The sequence below is a fragment of the Micropterus salmoides genome, unplaced genomic scaffold (assembly GCF_014851395.1).
Source record: "Micropterus salmoides isolate LMB-PRFRI ecotype aquatic unplaced genomic scaffold, ASM1485139v1 Ms_hic_scaffold_1297, whole genome shotgun sequence".
Classification (NCBI taxonomy): domain Eukaryota; kingdom Metazoa; phylum Chordata; class Actinopteri; order Centrarchiformes; family Centrarchidae; genus Micropterus; species Micropterus salmoides.
Window position 1 is genome coordinate 15,671 of NW_024040371.1, and position 15,503 is coordinate 31,173.

General features: G+C 39.6%; 2 protein-coding genes across 4 annotated transcripts; one reads left to right on the top strand and one right to left on the bottom strand.

Moving 5' to 3' along the window:
- The first annotated feature begins 47 nt into the window (after positions 1-47).
- On the top strand, positions 48-10,370 carry LOC119900182 (nuclear export mediator factor Nemf-like). Its single transcript, XM_038714941.1, is given in 33 exon segments — positions 48-208; positions 318-386; positions 824-926; positions 1,936-2,061; positions 2,199-2,347; positions 2,458-2,525; positions 2,686-2,775; positions 2,950-3,023; positions 3,114-3,184; positions 3,305-3,380; positions 3,521-3,661; positions 3,748-3,956; positions 4,040-4,047; positions 4,050-4,212; positions 4,317-4,380; positions 4,533-4,621; positions 4,747-4,850; positions 4,951-5,013; positions 5,134-5,246; positions 5,976-6,033; positions 6,677-6,735; positions 6,818-6,938; positions 7,018-7,273; positions 7,376-7,418; positions 7,534-7,583; positions 7,834-7,975; positions 8,336-8,413; positions 8,522-8,740; positions 8,958-8,993; positions 9,195-9,301; positions 9,380-9,423; positions 9,527-9,606; positions 9,984-10,370. Coding segments are annotated over 33 exon segments (3,210 nt in total). The 5' UTR covers positions 48-149; the 3' UTR covers positions 10,062-10,370.
- Positions 10,300-15,475, bottom strand: LOC119900183 (kelch domain-containing protein 2-like). Of its 3 annotated transcripts, none has more exons than XM_038714943.1 (14): positions 15,456-15,475; positions 14,570-14,840; positions 14,384-14,463; positions 14,193-14,310; positions 13,907-14,049; positions 13,183-13,267; positions 12,937-13,020; positions 12,714-12,794; positions 12,501-12,559; positions 12,212-12,321; positions 12,048-12,120; positions 11,801-11,888; positions 11,651-11,703; positions 10,300-11,539 (listed from the first exon to the last, which is right to left on the bottom strand). In XM_038714943.1, exons 2-14 carry the CDS (start codon positions 14,828-14,830, stop codon positions 11,416-11,418), a joined length of 1,359 nt encoding a protein of 452 aa, XP_038570871.1. In that variant the 5' UTR covers positions 14,831-14,840; positions 15,456-15,475; the 3' UTR covers positions 10,300-11,415. The 3 variants fall into 3 exon arrangements, with proteins under 3 accessions (XP_038570871.1, XP_038570870.1, XP_038570872.1); XM_038714942.1 differs by lacking the exon at positions 15,456-15,475 and adding an exon at positions 15,186-15,341; XM_038714944.1 differs by lacking the exon at positions 15,456-15,475 and adding an exon at positions 15,186-15,331 and having other exon boundaries at positions 13,907-14,019.
- Between the last annotated feature and the right edge of the window lie 28 nt (positions 15,476-15,503).

Sequence of the window (15,503 nt, forward strand, 5' to 3'; positions counted from 1 at the left end):
CCACGTCGGCTTCCGTAAAAACAGGTAATTTGTGCGCATGATCGGCAGTTTTCTGCATGTTTTCCTTGCTGATGGTGCACTAGAAATGTGATTTTGTTGCCTCAGTGTTTACCTTTCTTTTTGTGATTGTAGCGAGCTGTTCGGTTACCATGAAAACAAGATTCACCACTGTGGATATCAGGGCAGTTATTGCCGAGATCAATGCCAAGTAGGTGATTGTGTTATTGCCTGTAGCTGGGTTGCTAAGCTAACCATCGTTAATGTGGATTTGTCTGCAGATGTTGCCATTCATTTTATTGTGTCTCATTCTTTCACAGCTACATTGGCATGAGAGTAAACAACGTGTATGACATCGACAACAAGACGTATCTCATCCGTCTACAAAAGTAAGGACAGTTTAAAAAACTCCTCAGTCTCTAAAAGTTTTACTGCAAGTTAATGGTGTTTCGTATCGCTTCTGAAGTAAAGTAAATTAGCATACATATACTAATAAGTCCTTCATTCAAAATTGTAATTATAATCAATTATTAGTAAATTCAAATTATTATTTAAACTTAGTATCAAAAAGTATCAAAAATAAAAGTAACCATTATGTAGCAGTGAGAAATTATTATACATTATATAATCTATATCTATAACAGATAGCTGTCAAATTAATGTGAAGTTAAAAGTACAGTATTTACCTCTGTGTGTAGTTGGGTAGAATTATAAACGTGTAAAGTGTGAGTACCTCAGAATTGTACAAACCTTCAGTAAATATACTTAGTTATATTCTAACACTTTCAGTCAGTGTGTATAACTCAATGTCATTTTGTTGTCTCAGGCCTGACAGCAAAGCTGTTCTCCTGGTTGAGTCTGGGACTCGTCTTCATTCCACAGACTTTGAATGGCCCAAGAACATGATGCCTTCAGGCTTTGCAATGAAAGTAAGAACGTCTGTCCAACTTTGGGTTGTTTTTTTGTATTTATTGTATAATTTTAACTAGTGGTCGACTGATATGGGTTTTTCTATGACCGATCCTGATATTTAGAAAGAAGGGCGGCCGATATTACACCAATATCAAAACAAAAAAATATTCATGTATAATTCTATTATTCCATGCAGAGTACAATCCAATATACTGTACATGTAATGTTAGCCAGTAACATGTTGTTTTAAATAGTTTTTTATTAATTAACGACTGTGGCTCAGGGTTAGAGTGGTCGTCCGTTCAGTGGAAGGTCGGTGGTTCGATCCCTGGTCGGTGGTTCGTGTCCTTAGGCAAGACTGACATATGTGTTTGTGCTCCTGGTGGCTGGGTAATTGGTGTGTGAAAGTGTATGAATGTTATTTCTGTTCTGATGTGTAGTTGGAACATTAATCTCTGCCATCAGTGTATGAATGTGTGCGAATGGGTGAATGTGACGTAATGTAAACTGTTTTGAGTGGATTGTTGACATCTAGCTATACAAATACAGACCATTTACATTGGGTGATGTTGTATATTCAGAACATGACTGGTATTTAAGGGAGAGTGGGGTATGGTTTTTCAGAAGTGATGCCTTTCAACTGCATTATTCTCTAAAGTATAATAATAGATAGATATTTAACTCTAGCTAGTAATGGTTTTGGTTTAGATTAGCTGTCATTTAGGATGGGAGAAATGTGTTAACATTTAGAGAAGACCATGGCGTCTGAGGAGATTTAGGTCTCGAAACTCACAAGGAGGCATGTTAACATCGTTTCAAAGCAGCAACAGTGACAAGGCTTCCTGCAGATGTATCTGCAGACATTTTTTGTGATGAACATCAACCAGTCAGTGTTTTTTCTATCCTAAACAGATTAGATATTTATGTCAATATATTTTCCTATTTTCCCACCCCACAAATCCCTTACCAGATTTGTATTTGTTTATCTATAAGTTGTGATGATGTTTAAAGCAACTTTCTCCGTAGTGTCGAAAACACCTGAAGACGCGCCGGTTGACCCAGGTTAAGCAGCTCGGGATTGACAGGATTGTTGACATCCAGTTTGGCTCAGAGGAGGCTGCCTACCACTTGATTATTGAACTGTATGACAGGGTGAGAAAACACTGTGTATATCAGACTTAAACAAATCATCGTGTGCTGTTCAGATCATCTCAGCTCTGATCCGAACAATGACATTGATGCATGTTAATGTAGTTTTGTTTGTATGTTTTTGGATGGTCCATCTTCAGGGTAACATCATTCTTGCAGACCATGAGTACAACATACTGAACCTGCTGCGGTTTCGTACAGCAGAGGCAGAAGATGTTAAGATTGCTGTGAGAGAGCGGTACCCTGTAGAGAGCGCCCGACCCCCTGAACCTCTCATCAGTTTAGAGCGGTAACCACATGTTTACATGGACCAAACGGGCATCCACCAGAAGTCAATAAATGTATATCATTCCTATATCAGAGAAAACCTTTCCCCTCTTAATGCTTTTTTATATGCAGACTTACTGAAATCCTCAACAAAGCACAGAATGGAGACCAAGTGAAAAGGGTCTTGAACCCTCACCTTCGTAAGTAGATAAGCAACCAGTTCTGATATGTTAAATTGAATTGTTACACTAAAATAAATACATGTGAATTTCTCTTCGGTTTAAGTGTCTTACACTTTTTTTTACAATGAAAATAAACTGACTGAACCATGTTTTGTGTCCTTTCCAAACACCTCTCCAGCCTATGGAGCCACTCTGATAGAACACAGTTTGATAGAGGCAGGACTGCCGGGCTCCGTCAAAGTTGACACCCAAGTTGATGCTGCCCAAGGTATGGTAGAGCTGCTGGAGTAAAGGTTGTTGACATGTGGTTAATTACAGTAACGGACCTGTCTGCTTTTTGATTGGATTTTTTTATTCGTAATTTAGTTTTCCTGCAAATCCATTCTGTAAATCTGTAAATACTTATTTGTTAACATAGTACTTGGTCTGGCGGCTTTTTCAGTTGCACCTAAAATCCTGGAAGCTCTGCAGATTGCAGAAACATATATGGAGAAAACTGCAAACTTCAGTGGCAAGGTAAGAGATCTGCAATAAGGGGCTTTTAGTTCGATCCTGTAATAGATCTGTTATACTGGTATTCACAAACTCTCCTTTGTTTAATTCAAGGGTTACATTGTTCAAAAGAGTGAGAAGAAACCAAGCTTAACTCCTGGCAAACCAGCCGAAGAACTGCTCACGTATGTCCTGTTTTGTTTAACGCACAATTTGTCACATAGGAGAATACATTACGTAGTTTTTTTTCAGCTGGTTATTTATATTATGGTGAATTCATTCACGTCAATGTTGTTTACTTACAGATATGATGAATTCCACCCATTCCTCTTTGCCCAGCATGCAAAGAGTCCCTATTTGGAGTTTGACACTTTTGACAAGGTAAATATTAGTATGGCTGCTTGTTTGGTTTTATTTCTCGATGCCTTGTTTGGGAAGAATATTGGTCCTTTCTCTATTACGATGTGAATTCACACCTTTTTTTTTGCAAGAATGTGATATGAATGTGTTCTTTCACTCAGGCAGTGGATGAGTTCTTTTCTAAGATGGAGAGTCAGAAGATTGACATGAAAGCCTTGCAGCAGGAGAAACAGGCTCTGAAGAAGTTGGAAAATGTTAAGAGGGACCACGAGCAGAGACTGGAGGCCTTGCACCAAGCACAGGTCAGCATTACTCGCAAGGTTTAGCTTCTGTAAATGCAGCACAAAATGAAATACATGTCCAAGAAATCTTGTTTGGTGTGTTGCAGGAGGTGGACAGAATAAAGGGTGAACTGGTGGAGATGAACCTGCCTGTGGTGGAGAGGGCTCTGCAGGTTGTGCGCAGTGCACTGGCCAATCAGGTAGACTGGACTGAGATCGGCACTATCGTCAAGGAAGCACAAGCTGCTGGAGACCCTGTGGCCTGTGCCATCAAGGAGCTGAAGCTGCAGACCAACCATATCACCATGCTTTTAAAGTGAGGCCATCACTGACACAGAAAAGCAGACACAGACAGTACCACAGACAACTCTTGGCTCATGTGTGTCCTTTCTCCGCTAGGAATCCATATATTCTGAGGAAGACCAGGAGGAGGAAGAGAAAAAAGATGCAGTAACGGAGAAAGGGAAGAAAAACAAAAATAAAGACAAAGGACAGAACAAGAAGTTGCTAAGGAACAAGCCCATGTTGGTGGATGTGGATCTTGGCCTGTCGGCTTATGCCAATGCCAAAAAGTAGGTTCACATGTAATCCTGTAGGCCTAGAACTAAGCATTGTGTGGGGAAAGTCACAAGTGTTGTTTTTACAGCTGATAGACCTTTTCATTGGGCTTTTTTAGGTACTATGACTTCAAACGCTTTGCTGAAAAGAAGGAACATAAAACCATCGAAGCAGCAGATAAGGTAGGAAAGCTGTTTTATTCCACACTCAGGTTTAAGCCAAGGTGTAAGGATCAAAGCAATACCTATATTTGTGTTTCTAAGGAATATAATTTATGCCACAGGACAGCTTTGCAGTTGACAAGTGATCATATGTTCATATAATGTCATTTAAGGCTATGAAATCTGCAGAGAAAAAAACACAGAAAACACTGAAAGAGGTTCAGACTGTGACCACCATTCAGAAGGCCAGGAAAGTCTACTGGTAAGACACACATTACCATCATGTACCTATACATATTCAGACTTTGGTTCAGTATTTATTTATTTTTTTTACGTTACAAGCAGTGGAACGTTTTATTCTCTGAACCATTTCTCCCCTGTTGGCAGGTTTGAGAAGTTCTTATGGTTCATCAGCTCAGAGAATTATCTGGTCATTGCAGGAAGGGATCAACAGCAGAACGAGATGATTGTCAAACGATACCTTCGGGCAGGTAATCAATGAATGTCTACACACACTCTTACCTTTTTAAAAAGTACACACCTTTCAAACTGTGCTGGTTTATCCCTGAATGTGTACCTTTATTTTGTTAGGTGATATCTATGTTCACGCTGACCTCCACGGAGCGACTAGCTGTGTCATCAAAAATCCCTCAGGTAGACCATGTGGCTTCTACGCTATTTGACCCATTTTTTTTTTTCAGTTTGTGAAATACTTTTTCACTCATTTGTTTTTGTTTCTTTGCCCTCCTCTGCCTTTCCATCTTCCTGCTCCAGGCGACCCTATCCCTCCTCGTACCCTGACAGAAGCTGGCACTATGTCTGTGTGCTACAGTGCTGCTTGGGATGCCAAAATCATCACCAGTGCCTGGTGGGTTCATCATCATCAGGTGAGTAATCAGTATTACACAACTAAATCAGCTAGCTTGTAATGCTTAATTCTATCTATCTATCTATCTATCTATCTATCTATCTATCTATCTATCTATCTATCTATCTATCTATCTATCTATCTATCTATCTATCTATCTATCTATCTATCTATATATCTATCTATCTAATTTGTATCTCGCATACTGAATGCTAATTGTTAATTTTCCTTATTATGTGATTATCTGTCTGTTTTCTCTCTTGTTTGTTAATACTTCTGTCTTTTACAATTAATTTCTCAGACAATTCCTATTATAACACGGGGAATGGTCTGTTTTTACTGCGATCCATACTCAGTGTTTAATGACAGGCTCAAAGGGGTTGCTAGAGTAGGTAGCATATTTGCTGTGTACAAGCCAAGAGGCAAACCCTGAAGTGTTTAAATGTATATGTCCTTAAGGCCTAATATTTATACTCTCATCAACTCTTATTATACTTTTTCCTTACCTTTGCTGGTGGAAAGTAACATTCCTTAGCGTGTTACATACAAACAAAAACATTGCCCCATATTGCTTCTAGAGGCAAAAATTCCATAGAGTAACTTTAACTTATTGGTACAAAGTGTGTTATATATAAAAATAAAAACAGAATACGAGCAGTGAAATAATTTTATTGTGACATTGATGTAGTAGAAATGTTGGCATTATTTATTATTAATTAGCAGTGTTTTATCAATTATTTCTGTTCAGGTGTCTAAGACAGCTCCCACTGGAGAGTACCTGACCACTGGAAGTTTCATGATCAGAGGTACAACACAGTAAAATTTTAAGTTTCAGTGTGTAGGATTTAGTGGCATCTAGCAGTGAAGTTGCAGATTGCAACGAGCTGGATACCTCTCACCTCACCCTCCCCTTTCCAACGTGTAGGAGAAACGTCGTTGGGCGTATAAAATTTCAAGAGTCTTTGGCCCTCTAGAGCCAGTGTTTGGTTTGTCCGTTCTGGGCTACTAGAGAAACATGGCGGACCCGCTGTGTTAATTTTTTTTTCACAACAGATTTTCCACAACTCTGCCTCAGATTGGCTTGTACTCATTCCCTCCATTAGTTAAATTGGTTAGGTAGGGTAGGTTTAGGGTTAGCCTATCAGAGGCAGAGTAGGGGGCAGGACTTGAAAAAATAAATAATGCAGCTGTCTTTAGAAATAAAATGCTCATTCTAAGGTAACAAAAACACATAAGTTCTTATTTTCAGTTGATCATACAGTAATGAAAACATACTTATGAATATTATATTTCATTTCTGCCATATTCTGCCAGTAGATCCCCCTAAATCTTACACACTGGTCCTTTTAAAGTGAATACATTTGTAAAGCACCCGAGCCAAATATGAGAAGTGTATGTGCTATGGTGATGTCTGACAGAGGACCTAACATTTGATTTATTTCTCTCCAGGAAAAAAAAACTTTCTGCCACCTTCTTACTTGATTATGGGCTTTGGATTCCTCTTCAAGGTAAAATACTACCATGAGCTGTGAATCCAGCTTTAACTCAGTCATTTTCAAAAATTAAGTTTCTTGCTTGTCTCCGTTGCAGGTCGACGAGCAGAGTGTGTTTCGGCACAGAGGGGAGAGAAAGATGAAGACTCTAGAGGAGGACATGGAGGATGTCTCATCCAGAACTGCTGAGCTGTTAGAGGAGGGAGAGGAGCTGATAGGTAGCAGACACACAATTTAATTTAAAGTGTATGTATCAACCATATTCAGGTGTTGTAACCGATTCCATCGCCTTTGCAGGTGATGACAGCAGCAATGAAGATCAGGGTGAGGAGCGAGCGGGAGGAGACGGAGAGACGGAAAAGAAGATCAAAAAGGTGGTTGATGGGAATGATGGTGCGAGTGGAGAACTGGCCGCTGTTCCTGAGGAGGACAACCTGGAGGCAGACGGAGGGGTGGGTAGTGAGGACGACAGTGGGAACGAAGATGAGAAAGAAAGTGAAGAATTCAGCTTTCCAGATACGACTATCTCCCTCTCTCATCTACAGCCCAGCAGGTAATGCGCCCACTACTACACACAGGACAAATTAAACACAGACTATCACTGACACATGACAGTGAATGGTACTTGAATGAAATTGTCTCCTCTTATATCAAGGAGCGCTCAGAACCCTGGTTTCAAAAAGGAAGCAACCACTCAGGTAATTGGTTGCCATCTCAGGCCACATACATTACAGCAATTTCATCAAAGTAAAATCTTAAAAGTATATGTTCATCTTCATATCTTCATATGTTTATTCATTTAATTCTGTTCAGATTGAGGTTGACTCACAGGCGAAGAAACACATGACTGCCAAGCAGAGAAGGTGAGTGAAAGGAATAAAATACTTAGTTACTCATGTACTGATTCCACAATGGGCTTTCAGCAACAGGTAGTGTTAAGACATTTGGTTGGTTACTACCGTATGCAGTCATTTAAAATGTTGAATTAAGACACTGAGGACATTTGTCTTTGCTTAACAAGCGGATGCAGGAGACTATATTTAATGTAGCACTTATAAACTGATCGGCCAGTCATTGATTTAATCCTCAGGTGTTTTTGTCTTTTGCCACTAGAGAAGAGAAGAAGAAGAAACAGAAACAGGAAGAGTGTGACACAGAGGAGAAGACAGAGATTTCATCTGGTGGATCAGCAGCCGATCAGGGATCCAAAGGTGGAGGAGGCCCCTCCCAGCAGCCACTAAAAAGAGGCCAAAGGGTAAGGGAAAAGTGTGAAGATAAGATGTTGTGTTCAAATCTAAAAACAAGTTATACAACCTTCAAGAATATGTGGAGACTAAAACATACAGAAAAAAATGAAACATAGTATATTTAAAAGGGATAAGGAGACAAACAACACTGGTATAATTATTGGTACAAAATTGTTTCAGTATCAAATGCTGTAACACAATAAAAATTATTCTAGACACGACGGAAGAAACATCTCTAATAGAGTTGAGGTTTTATAAACAACACCTGTACCTTTTTGATATTTGATGGATTAATATTGAACCTCAACTTATCTGATAATTCAGTCTGTGTTGTGTCTGTGTGTATTCTTTCCCTGTTGTCACTGCAGAACAAGTTAAAGAAGATCAAAGAGAAGTACAAAGACCAGGATGAAGAGGACAGGGAGCTGATGATGCAGCTGCTCGGGGTGAGGTAGAATAAAAATGACGTTATTGTGTACTGTACAGGGACATAGCCATCAGCAACATTTTTAGTGACCCACTAAATAACAGTACAACTGTTTTTTCCTCCTCAGTCAGCTGGCTCCACTAAGGAGGAGAAGGATAAGGGGAAGAAAGGAAAGAAGGGCAAGGGGAAAGAGGAAGCCATGAGGAAACCACCCTCTCAGAAACCGTCCCAGAAACCTCGTAATGTGGAAAATGCAGCGAAGAAGCCAGAGCAGACAGGAGGAGGGGAGGATAATGAGGAGCGACAGCCTGGAGAGGAGGGAGGTCCTGCTGAACAAGAGGACAAGGTACATGACACATGTCAGAGATCCAGCTGGTGTCTGAAATGTACTGTGTCTGATGATGTTAACAAAGTTACCTGCCAAGAGAACAATCAAAATGTCCCTTTGTGTCTTTTGAATTGTGTTTTTGTATAGAATTAGATACTACTGTATGCAGTAAACATACTTTACGTGGGCTTTGTATTGTATGTTTGTTCATCATCAATGCTTTCCCCTCTTTCAGGAAGACGACGTGGACCACGACAACCCCGGAGCAGAGGTGGGCTCTTAATGTAAACATTTAACTGTGGACAAATAGTTCTGTAATAGAAATAAATCATCATTGTCTCTTTTATATTCGTAATTATTCAAAGATTATTTCGGGGATAAATGCATATTAATTTTGCATCATTCATTTTAACCCACCAGTAAGTTTACTGCTGCATTGGTCTAACTGTAGCTGTCCTCTGTGCTGCCTCAGGAAGCAGAGAACCTGCTCACCTCTCTGACAGGCCAGCCTCATCCTGAAGATGTACTGATGTTTGCTGTGCCAGTCTGTGCTCCATACACCGCCCTTTCCAACCACAAGTACGTGCAATTAACTTTTGTGTGTGTATGAGACAAAGTGAAGAGTGCTCAGGCTAATGAGTCATTTGTTTTCCACAGACATAAGGTGAAACTGACACCAGGTTCTCAGAAGAAAGGGAAAGGTAAGAAAAGTGATCCATTAGAATATACATAAGACCTTTCCTTAATGTTTTACAGTGAAAATTTTTACTTTTAGAATTAACAGGTTTTTTTTCTTCCTACCAGCTGCACGCACTGCAGTTTTAAGCTTTATGAAAGCCAAAGAGACATCAACCAGAGAAAAAGACCTGTTCCGCAGTGTCAAGGTAAAGAAGTTTACTGGGTTATAGTTTTCTGTGAAAGGTAACTCTAAATTCAATAAAGTGTTTACAATCATTTGTTGTGTTGAAATGATTGATTGTGGACATTGGATTTACAACAATTTGAAAAAGAATCTGCACTCTTGATAATTAAATAATTCAACAACTTGAGTTATTATTTATGCTGAACATTCAGTTTCCAGCTTATTAAATGTAAAGATGTGCTGCTTATCTGTTGTGATTAGGTACTAGACTGTCAGACAAGAAAAATAGAAATTGTGTTGACAATTTCTAGACTAACCATATAATTAACAGGTAAAAAAGAACGGCAGTTTGTTTTTCTTGATGTTATAATCCCCCTCTCATATCATCCTGTGTTGCAGGATACTGATTTGTCCAGAAACATGCCGGGCAAAGTTAAAGTGTCTGCTCCAAACTTGCTGGCTGCCAAGAAGAAATGAGAGATGGGTGAATACAGACCTGACAACAAGTGTGGAATTATGATATTAAACACAGAACTACAGTTCAGTGGGACTAATCTACATTTCAAACAGTTACAGGTTAAAGATCTGATTGTCACACAGTACAGTGTTCCTGTTTGGATATGAATAATTTTATTAAGATTTAATGTATTAGTTGACCAACAATTTGTTTGAAATGAAAATATGTAAATTAACAAAGCTGAACAGAACAGTTTATGGTATATGTTTATTCTTTGAGTATAAAGTAACATTATGCACCATATTCTACAATAAAAAACACCAAGGGAACATTGTGCAAACCAGGCAAATACAAATAAAGCCCTACTGACATTAGGCATTTCAGTGCAATGTGGCTCAACATCCAATACACTCGCAGTATTTAAGTTGATTAAATGAAAGTACTACAGGAGCCATTAATTACAATTTAAAAGGTTTAAAAGCTTTTTTTGAGAACAAGAACCCCCATATTTCCTCACAAGAGTGTGTGTATAAACTAAGAATAAACATTTCTGTGGCTTCAGAGTAGATAGTCTTGCGTAACAAAGCAGTAGTTTTAGGTCTGTGAAAACTATCCAATATTCAACATTAAAGCAACAGGTTCCCTAAAAAAACAAAAAGCTTTCAGCCTTGCACCACTGCATTTAGTGTTAAGACATTAGACACATATTTAACATTGGTTCTGTTTTAGCAAGTGACTGGCATGTGTGTTTGTTTATAGGAGCAGAACTTTGCCCTTGACTCTTGTATACCTACAAGATTTACTATACTCATGGTGAAAAGGGACTTTGCGAAAACACAAAGCCAAAGTCCTGCCCCCTTTCCAAACTACCCCCCCCCCCAACCCCCCTCTTGTTTTCCTATCCAGTACAGAAGCATGTATACATTTATCTTCAAATATGGAAACAAAACCATGATATTACATTTTAAGAGGGAGTCATAAAAGAAGTTCTCTTGAAAAAATTAAGCTGAACAAAAACTAACCTGAAAGTAGTGCAGGACTTGCATCACCTTCACTGCTACTCCACTAAAAGGTTCTACTGTCTTTGCAAGAGTTCAATATAAGATAATTAACAGAAAAGGGTAATGGAGAGTTTGAGGATCGCCTGTGAACCTTTGTGTGCCAGTCAGTACCTATCTCCAACAGTTCCACAGCTGTTCACTATTGCTTAGATTTTTTTTTTTTTGTATGTGTACACACACATTAAACTAACACTCCAATAGGACTACCTGCTTTGAGGGTGACACTGATCTTTGATCTTACACACACACACACACACACACACACACACACACACAGTAATCCTCCGGAGTAGATTGATGGCTTCCTCTCAGCCTACGAGCCCATTGTATTGACATGTGCCATTCTCTGTTTGAGGCTGTGCAGGAGGTGTTTAGGTAAGCAGTCCCAGTAACTAGACAAACGCTCCCTGTGCTGCAGGACTGCCTCCATACAGAACCTGGGGAGTGGGGACAGGCAAATATAAGCACAATATAATAAGAACATTTCAGTTTCTGGTGTAAAATAAAGTCCCAATTGTAGAGCATCATCTTCACTTCTGCACACTCACCGAACTAGTGATTTAGGCTGAACGTTGAAAACTAGTAACTCATTGCTATGAGCCTGTTAAAAAAAGAAAAAAAAAAGTCAAATTCAGTAGAAAAGCTTTTAATGTATGTAAAACAACAACTATTATATCAAGACATGACTTGCAGCTTACAGCTCTGCGATTGGACAACAGGTTGTTGGCACACCCTCCAAACACAAACACCTCCCCATCAGGACCGGAGCACGCTGTGTGCCACAGCCTGAAATACACACAGCACAATTTCAACTACTGTCTACATAGTGTGTGTTCACTTAACATTTTTCACAAACCCTCAATCCACATGAGCAGCCATCCCCTGGAAACTTTATCTACAAGCACACAAACCTTAGTGTTCACGAGTGCAAGATGACAGAATTACCTTGGTCTCTCTGTGTGACTGTGTTTGAAAGGCTTCCATTCATTTTTGCTCACATAGTACAGCCAAGCGTCGCCTGAAAAACAGAGGATACCTTCCTGAGACCAGCGACCATTTTGAGGTGGCCAGGATTTATTTGCTACTCCAGAACAAGTGTCAAGACTCACTCAGTGTCTCCCTGTCTGTGGTGAAACCTCCAAATAAGAAGATGTGGTCTGGTGACACAGGAGTGAAGGAGTGCCAAGACCGGCCCACAGGACCATGTTGGGGAACGCTCCTACAAGAACACAATTGATAGATGATGTGTAACTGTAGATGCACGTTAGAGGATGACTGTCAATAATGAGCATCAATGCCCTCCTGTCCTTCGCAAAAGGTGTCCTGATAATATAGTATTTAATTTCTCTTGTCAGGTTATTCTGCAGGAAGGCCTATGTAAATGAAAAGAACACTTACATTTCATGCCACTCCCACGTGTCCAAGTCGATGTAGTACAGGTCATTTAGCCTGTAGTTCTGTGGAACGATGGAGATGGAGAATGAATTCGCAAATCTGGGACTACACTTTTGCAGAGGTAGGCAAAATCAGCAATATCAACCATATGACAGGAATTCACAACAAAAGAGGCTCAACACACACATGTTGCATTGTTAGTTTTATTTTCCTTACCTTGTATCGTCCACCAAACACATAGCCTCGGTTACCAACTGTGGCGCAGGCATGAGCTGCTCTGGGTGATGGGGTGTTCCCCTACATCAAGCCACACCAACACAGAGAAAATATTTATTAATGTCAAATAATTTTTTTAGTTTAGTCTTAAAGAGTTCCAATATATCTGAAAAAGCATATAAACATGTGAGGTAAAGTTGGTAGCATCTGTACATGTGTTTACCGTAGTGATAGGCTGGCTCCATGTAGATGTCTCCAGGTCCAGGATATGGATGTGGTTGTTCCAGCCTCTCCCAGGGCTGTCCCACTGCAGCAGCAAAAAACAAACAAAATATTTATTTTTTAAATAACTTGCTATTAAGGGGCAGCTTTTCTTTTAAACTAATGAAATGTAGAAATATACACTGATTGAAAGATTCAGCACTTAAAGTCATTGTTCATTATGTGAAGAGGATTTTTGTTTGCCTACCGCAAGTGAAGACGATTCATCATATTCAAAAGTCCCTTGATAAGGTCCTTGTGCAGCATAGCCATAGCCCCCAAAGAATATAAGTCTACAAATACAATATCAGACAAAACATTTAAAATATCGCTCCCAAGTTAAAAATCTGTAATTACCTTTATGCATCTATTGTGTATAAATCACCCAAACTATGGTTAACATGATCACATGGCTGAAACTCAGTTCTTGATGGCCAACATTTAATGTAATTCAACACTCAAGAAACCTAGTTTCAGTTCATTTATGACATTTGATCAGTGCATCTACAAGCTAAAATTCAAGGCACTTTAAGGGAAAGTTTGTAAACTTGCTTCTTAAAATAAAACTTATTTAAATGAATATTTTGTGTCAAAAGATTGTCTTCACTGAAGTCATAATTAACCATGCAATCAATTCAGTTTTATTTATATTGGGCCAATTCAAAACAAAAGTTATCTCATTGCACTTTTCATATAGAGCAGGTCTAGACTGTACTCTATTATTTACAATTCCCACCATGAGGACTTGGCGACACATGGAAAAGAATATGTACAGCTTTTTGAATTGGGATCTTGAAGCTTCCTACTGGGGAGCTTATTTGTCAAGTAGCTTGCTGTAATTATTACCACTTTCCCAAGCACACTGGGTCAGTAGTGATAGTCTGATTAATCTTTCAGCCGATATCTGGCATTTTGGTACAGTCATCCTTCACCTGTTCTTCTGAACCCAGCACCCTAGCTTGTCCTTGCAGGATGGAGGGAGTCCTTTCAGATCCCTCATTTCCTCCCAAACGAGGCTGGGAGCTCTCAGGGGCAGGCGGTAGATCTGCAAAGCACAGCACAGAATGCAGGAGATCTGAAAGGGGATCGCAAACTCAGCAGGCTGACCCACCTCAAGGTCTTGTGTTTCAACATCATGCACTCATTTAAAAAAAACCCAAAACAAACAAAAAAATCTGGATGTTAAAAAAATTGTTTAATGCAACAGACAAACTGTACCCTGTTAGTGTTTCCCATGGTGTGATGACCTCCAAATAGGTAGAGGACTCCATCCACACAAACCCCACAGCTGCCCGACATGGATGTGTGCAGGTTACCTCCGGCTAAATGCTTTGTCCTGTGAACATTAAGGTTTTCTTTATTTTGTCGACTTTGCGTGCAAATGACAAATTTAATGTAACAGCTATTACCATACTCCTGACTCCATGTTGTATGTCCAGATCTCACTTCTCGGCAGGTACAAGTCATAGAATCCGTTGTTTTGAGCATTCTTATACAGAGGAGAGTAAATATAATTTAAATAAAAATGCTGACTGGAGGAAAATGTTAGTAAATATAATAAAAAATGCAGATGTAGGATCTAATAAACTCCTTACCTTGTATCCACCCCAGACATACATGATGTTTCTGTCAACCACTGCTATATGACCACTGCGCTCAGCTGGGGTATCCAACTCAAAGGACTCGGATGCTTCAGTGTCCAAGGGCTGTTCATCCTCCACCTCGTCCTCATCCATATCGTCATTTACCATCCAAGCAAACAGCCTGTCATCTTCATCTCTGTCTGAGTCATTGTCATCCTCTCCGGCTGGCACATCTCCAATGTCTTCCTCCATCTCTGCCATTCTCTCTGCCATGTCAGTCTATCTATCAGGGCAAGAAGTGTGTGAGAGAGAATCATATAGGTTTGTTCTGATAGGATTATTAATTGACTGATTACTTTGTCCAATAATCTAAAAGTAGTATAACAGTAACGTTAAGTTAAAACGACCCACATTCAACACACTGGCTGTAACGTTAAGGAAATGAAGCAATTCATTTTTAAAAGAACAAGACAACAACAAAGGCATGTTCTTTCTAAATATGGCGTGTTTACTGATCTATACCTCAGCTTTTTAGTGCAGTTGCAAGAATTTAGCATTTATAGATACCATGACTATAATTCGGGACAATGGACCAGATAGCGATAGCAGCAGATTACTGTTGACCTACTTTGTTTGGCTTAACTATTTAGGTTGCTAAATGAACGTTGGCTGTTAGCTTAGCCTTTGTCTTAAAGATAAGACTAACTGAAGACCCAAGTGAACTGGTTATGTTTAAAAATCCCTAAACCGCTTGGCTGGCCATCAAGCCAGCGAGCACCTAACTGCCGTTTGCTAACATTACAGAGCGTTTGTGAACTTCATAATGCAAAACACTCGGACGATTCGGAGCAAGGAAGGTCCTAAAAATGATATCGGCCACGGTGCTCTCGAAGCTAACCTGCATGTGATTGTAGCTCTGGATAAAATCTATCCGCACCTGTCGCTA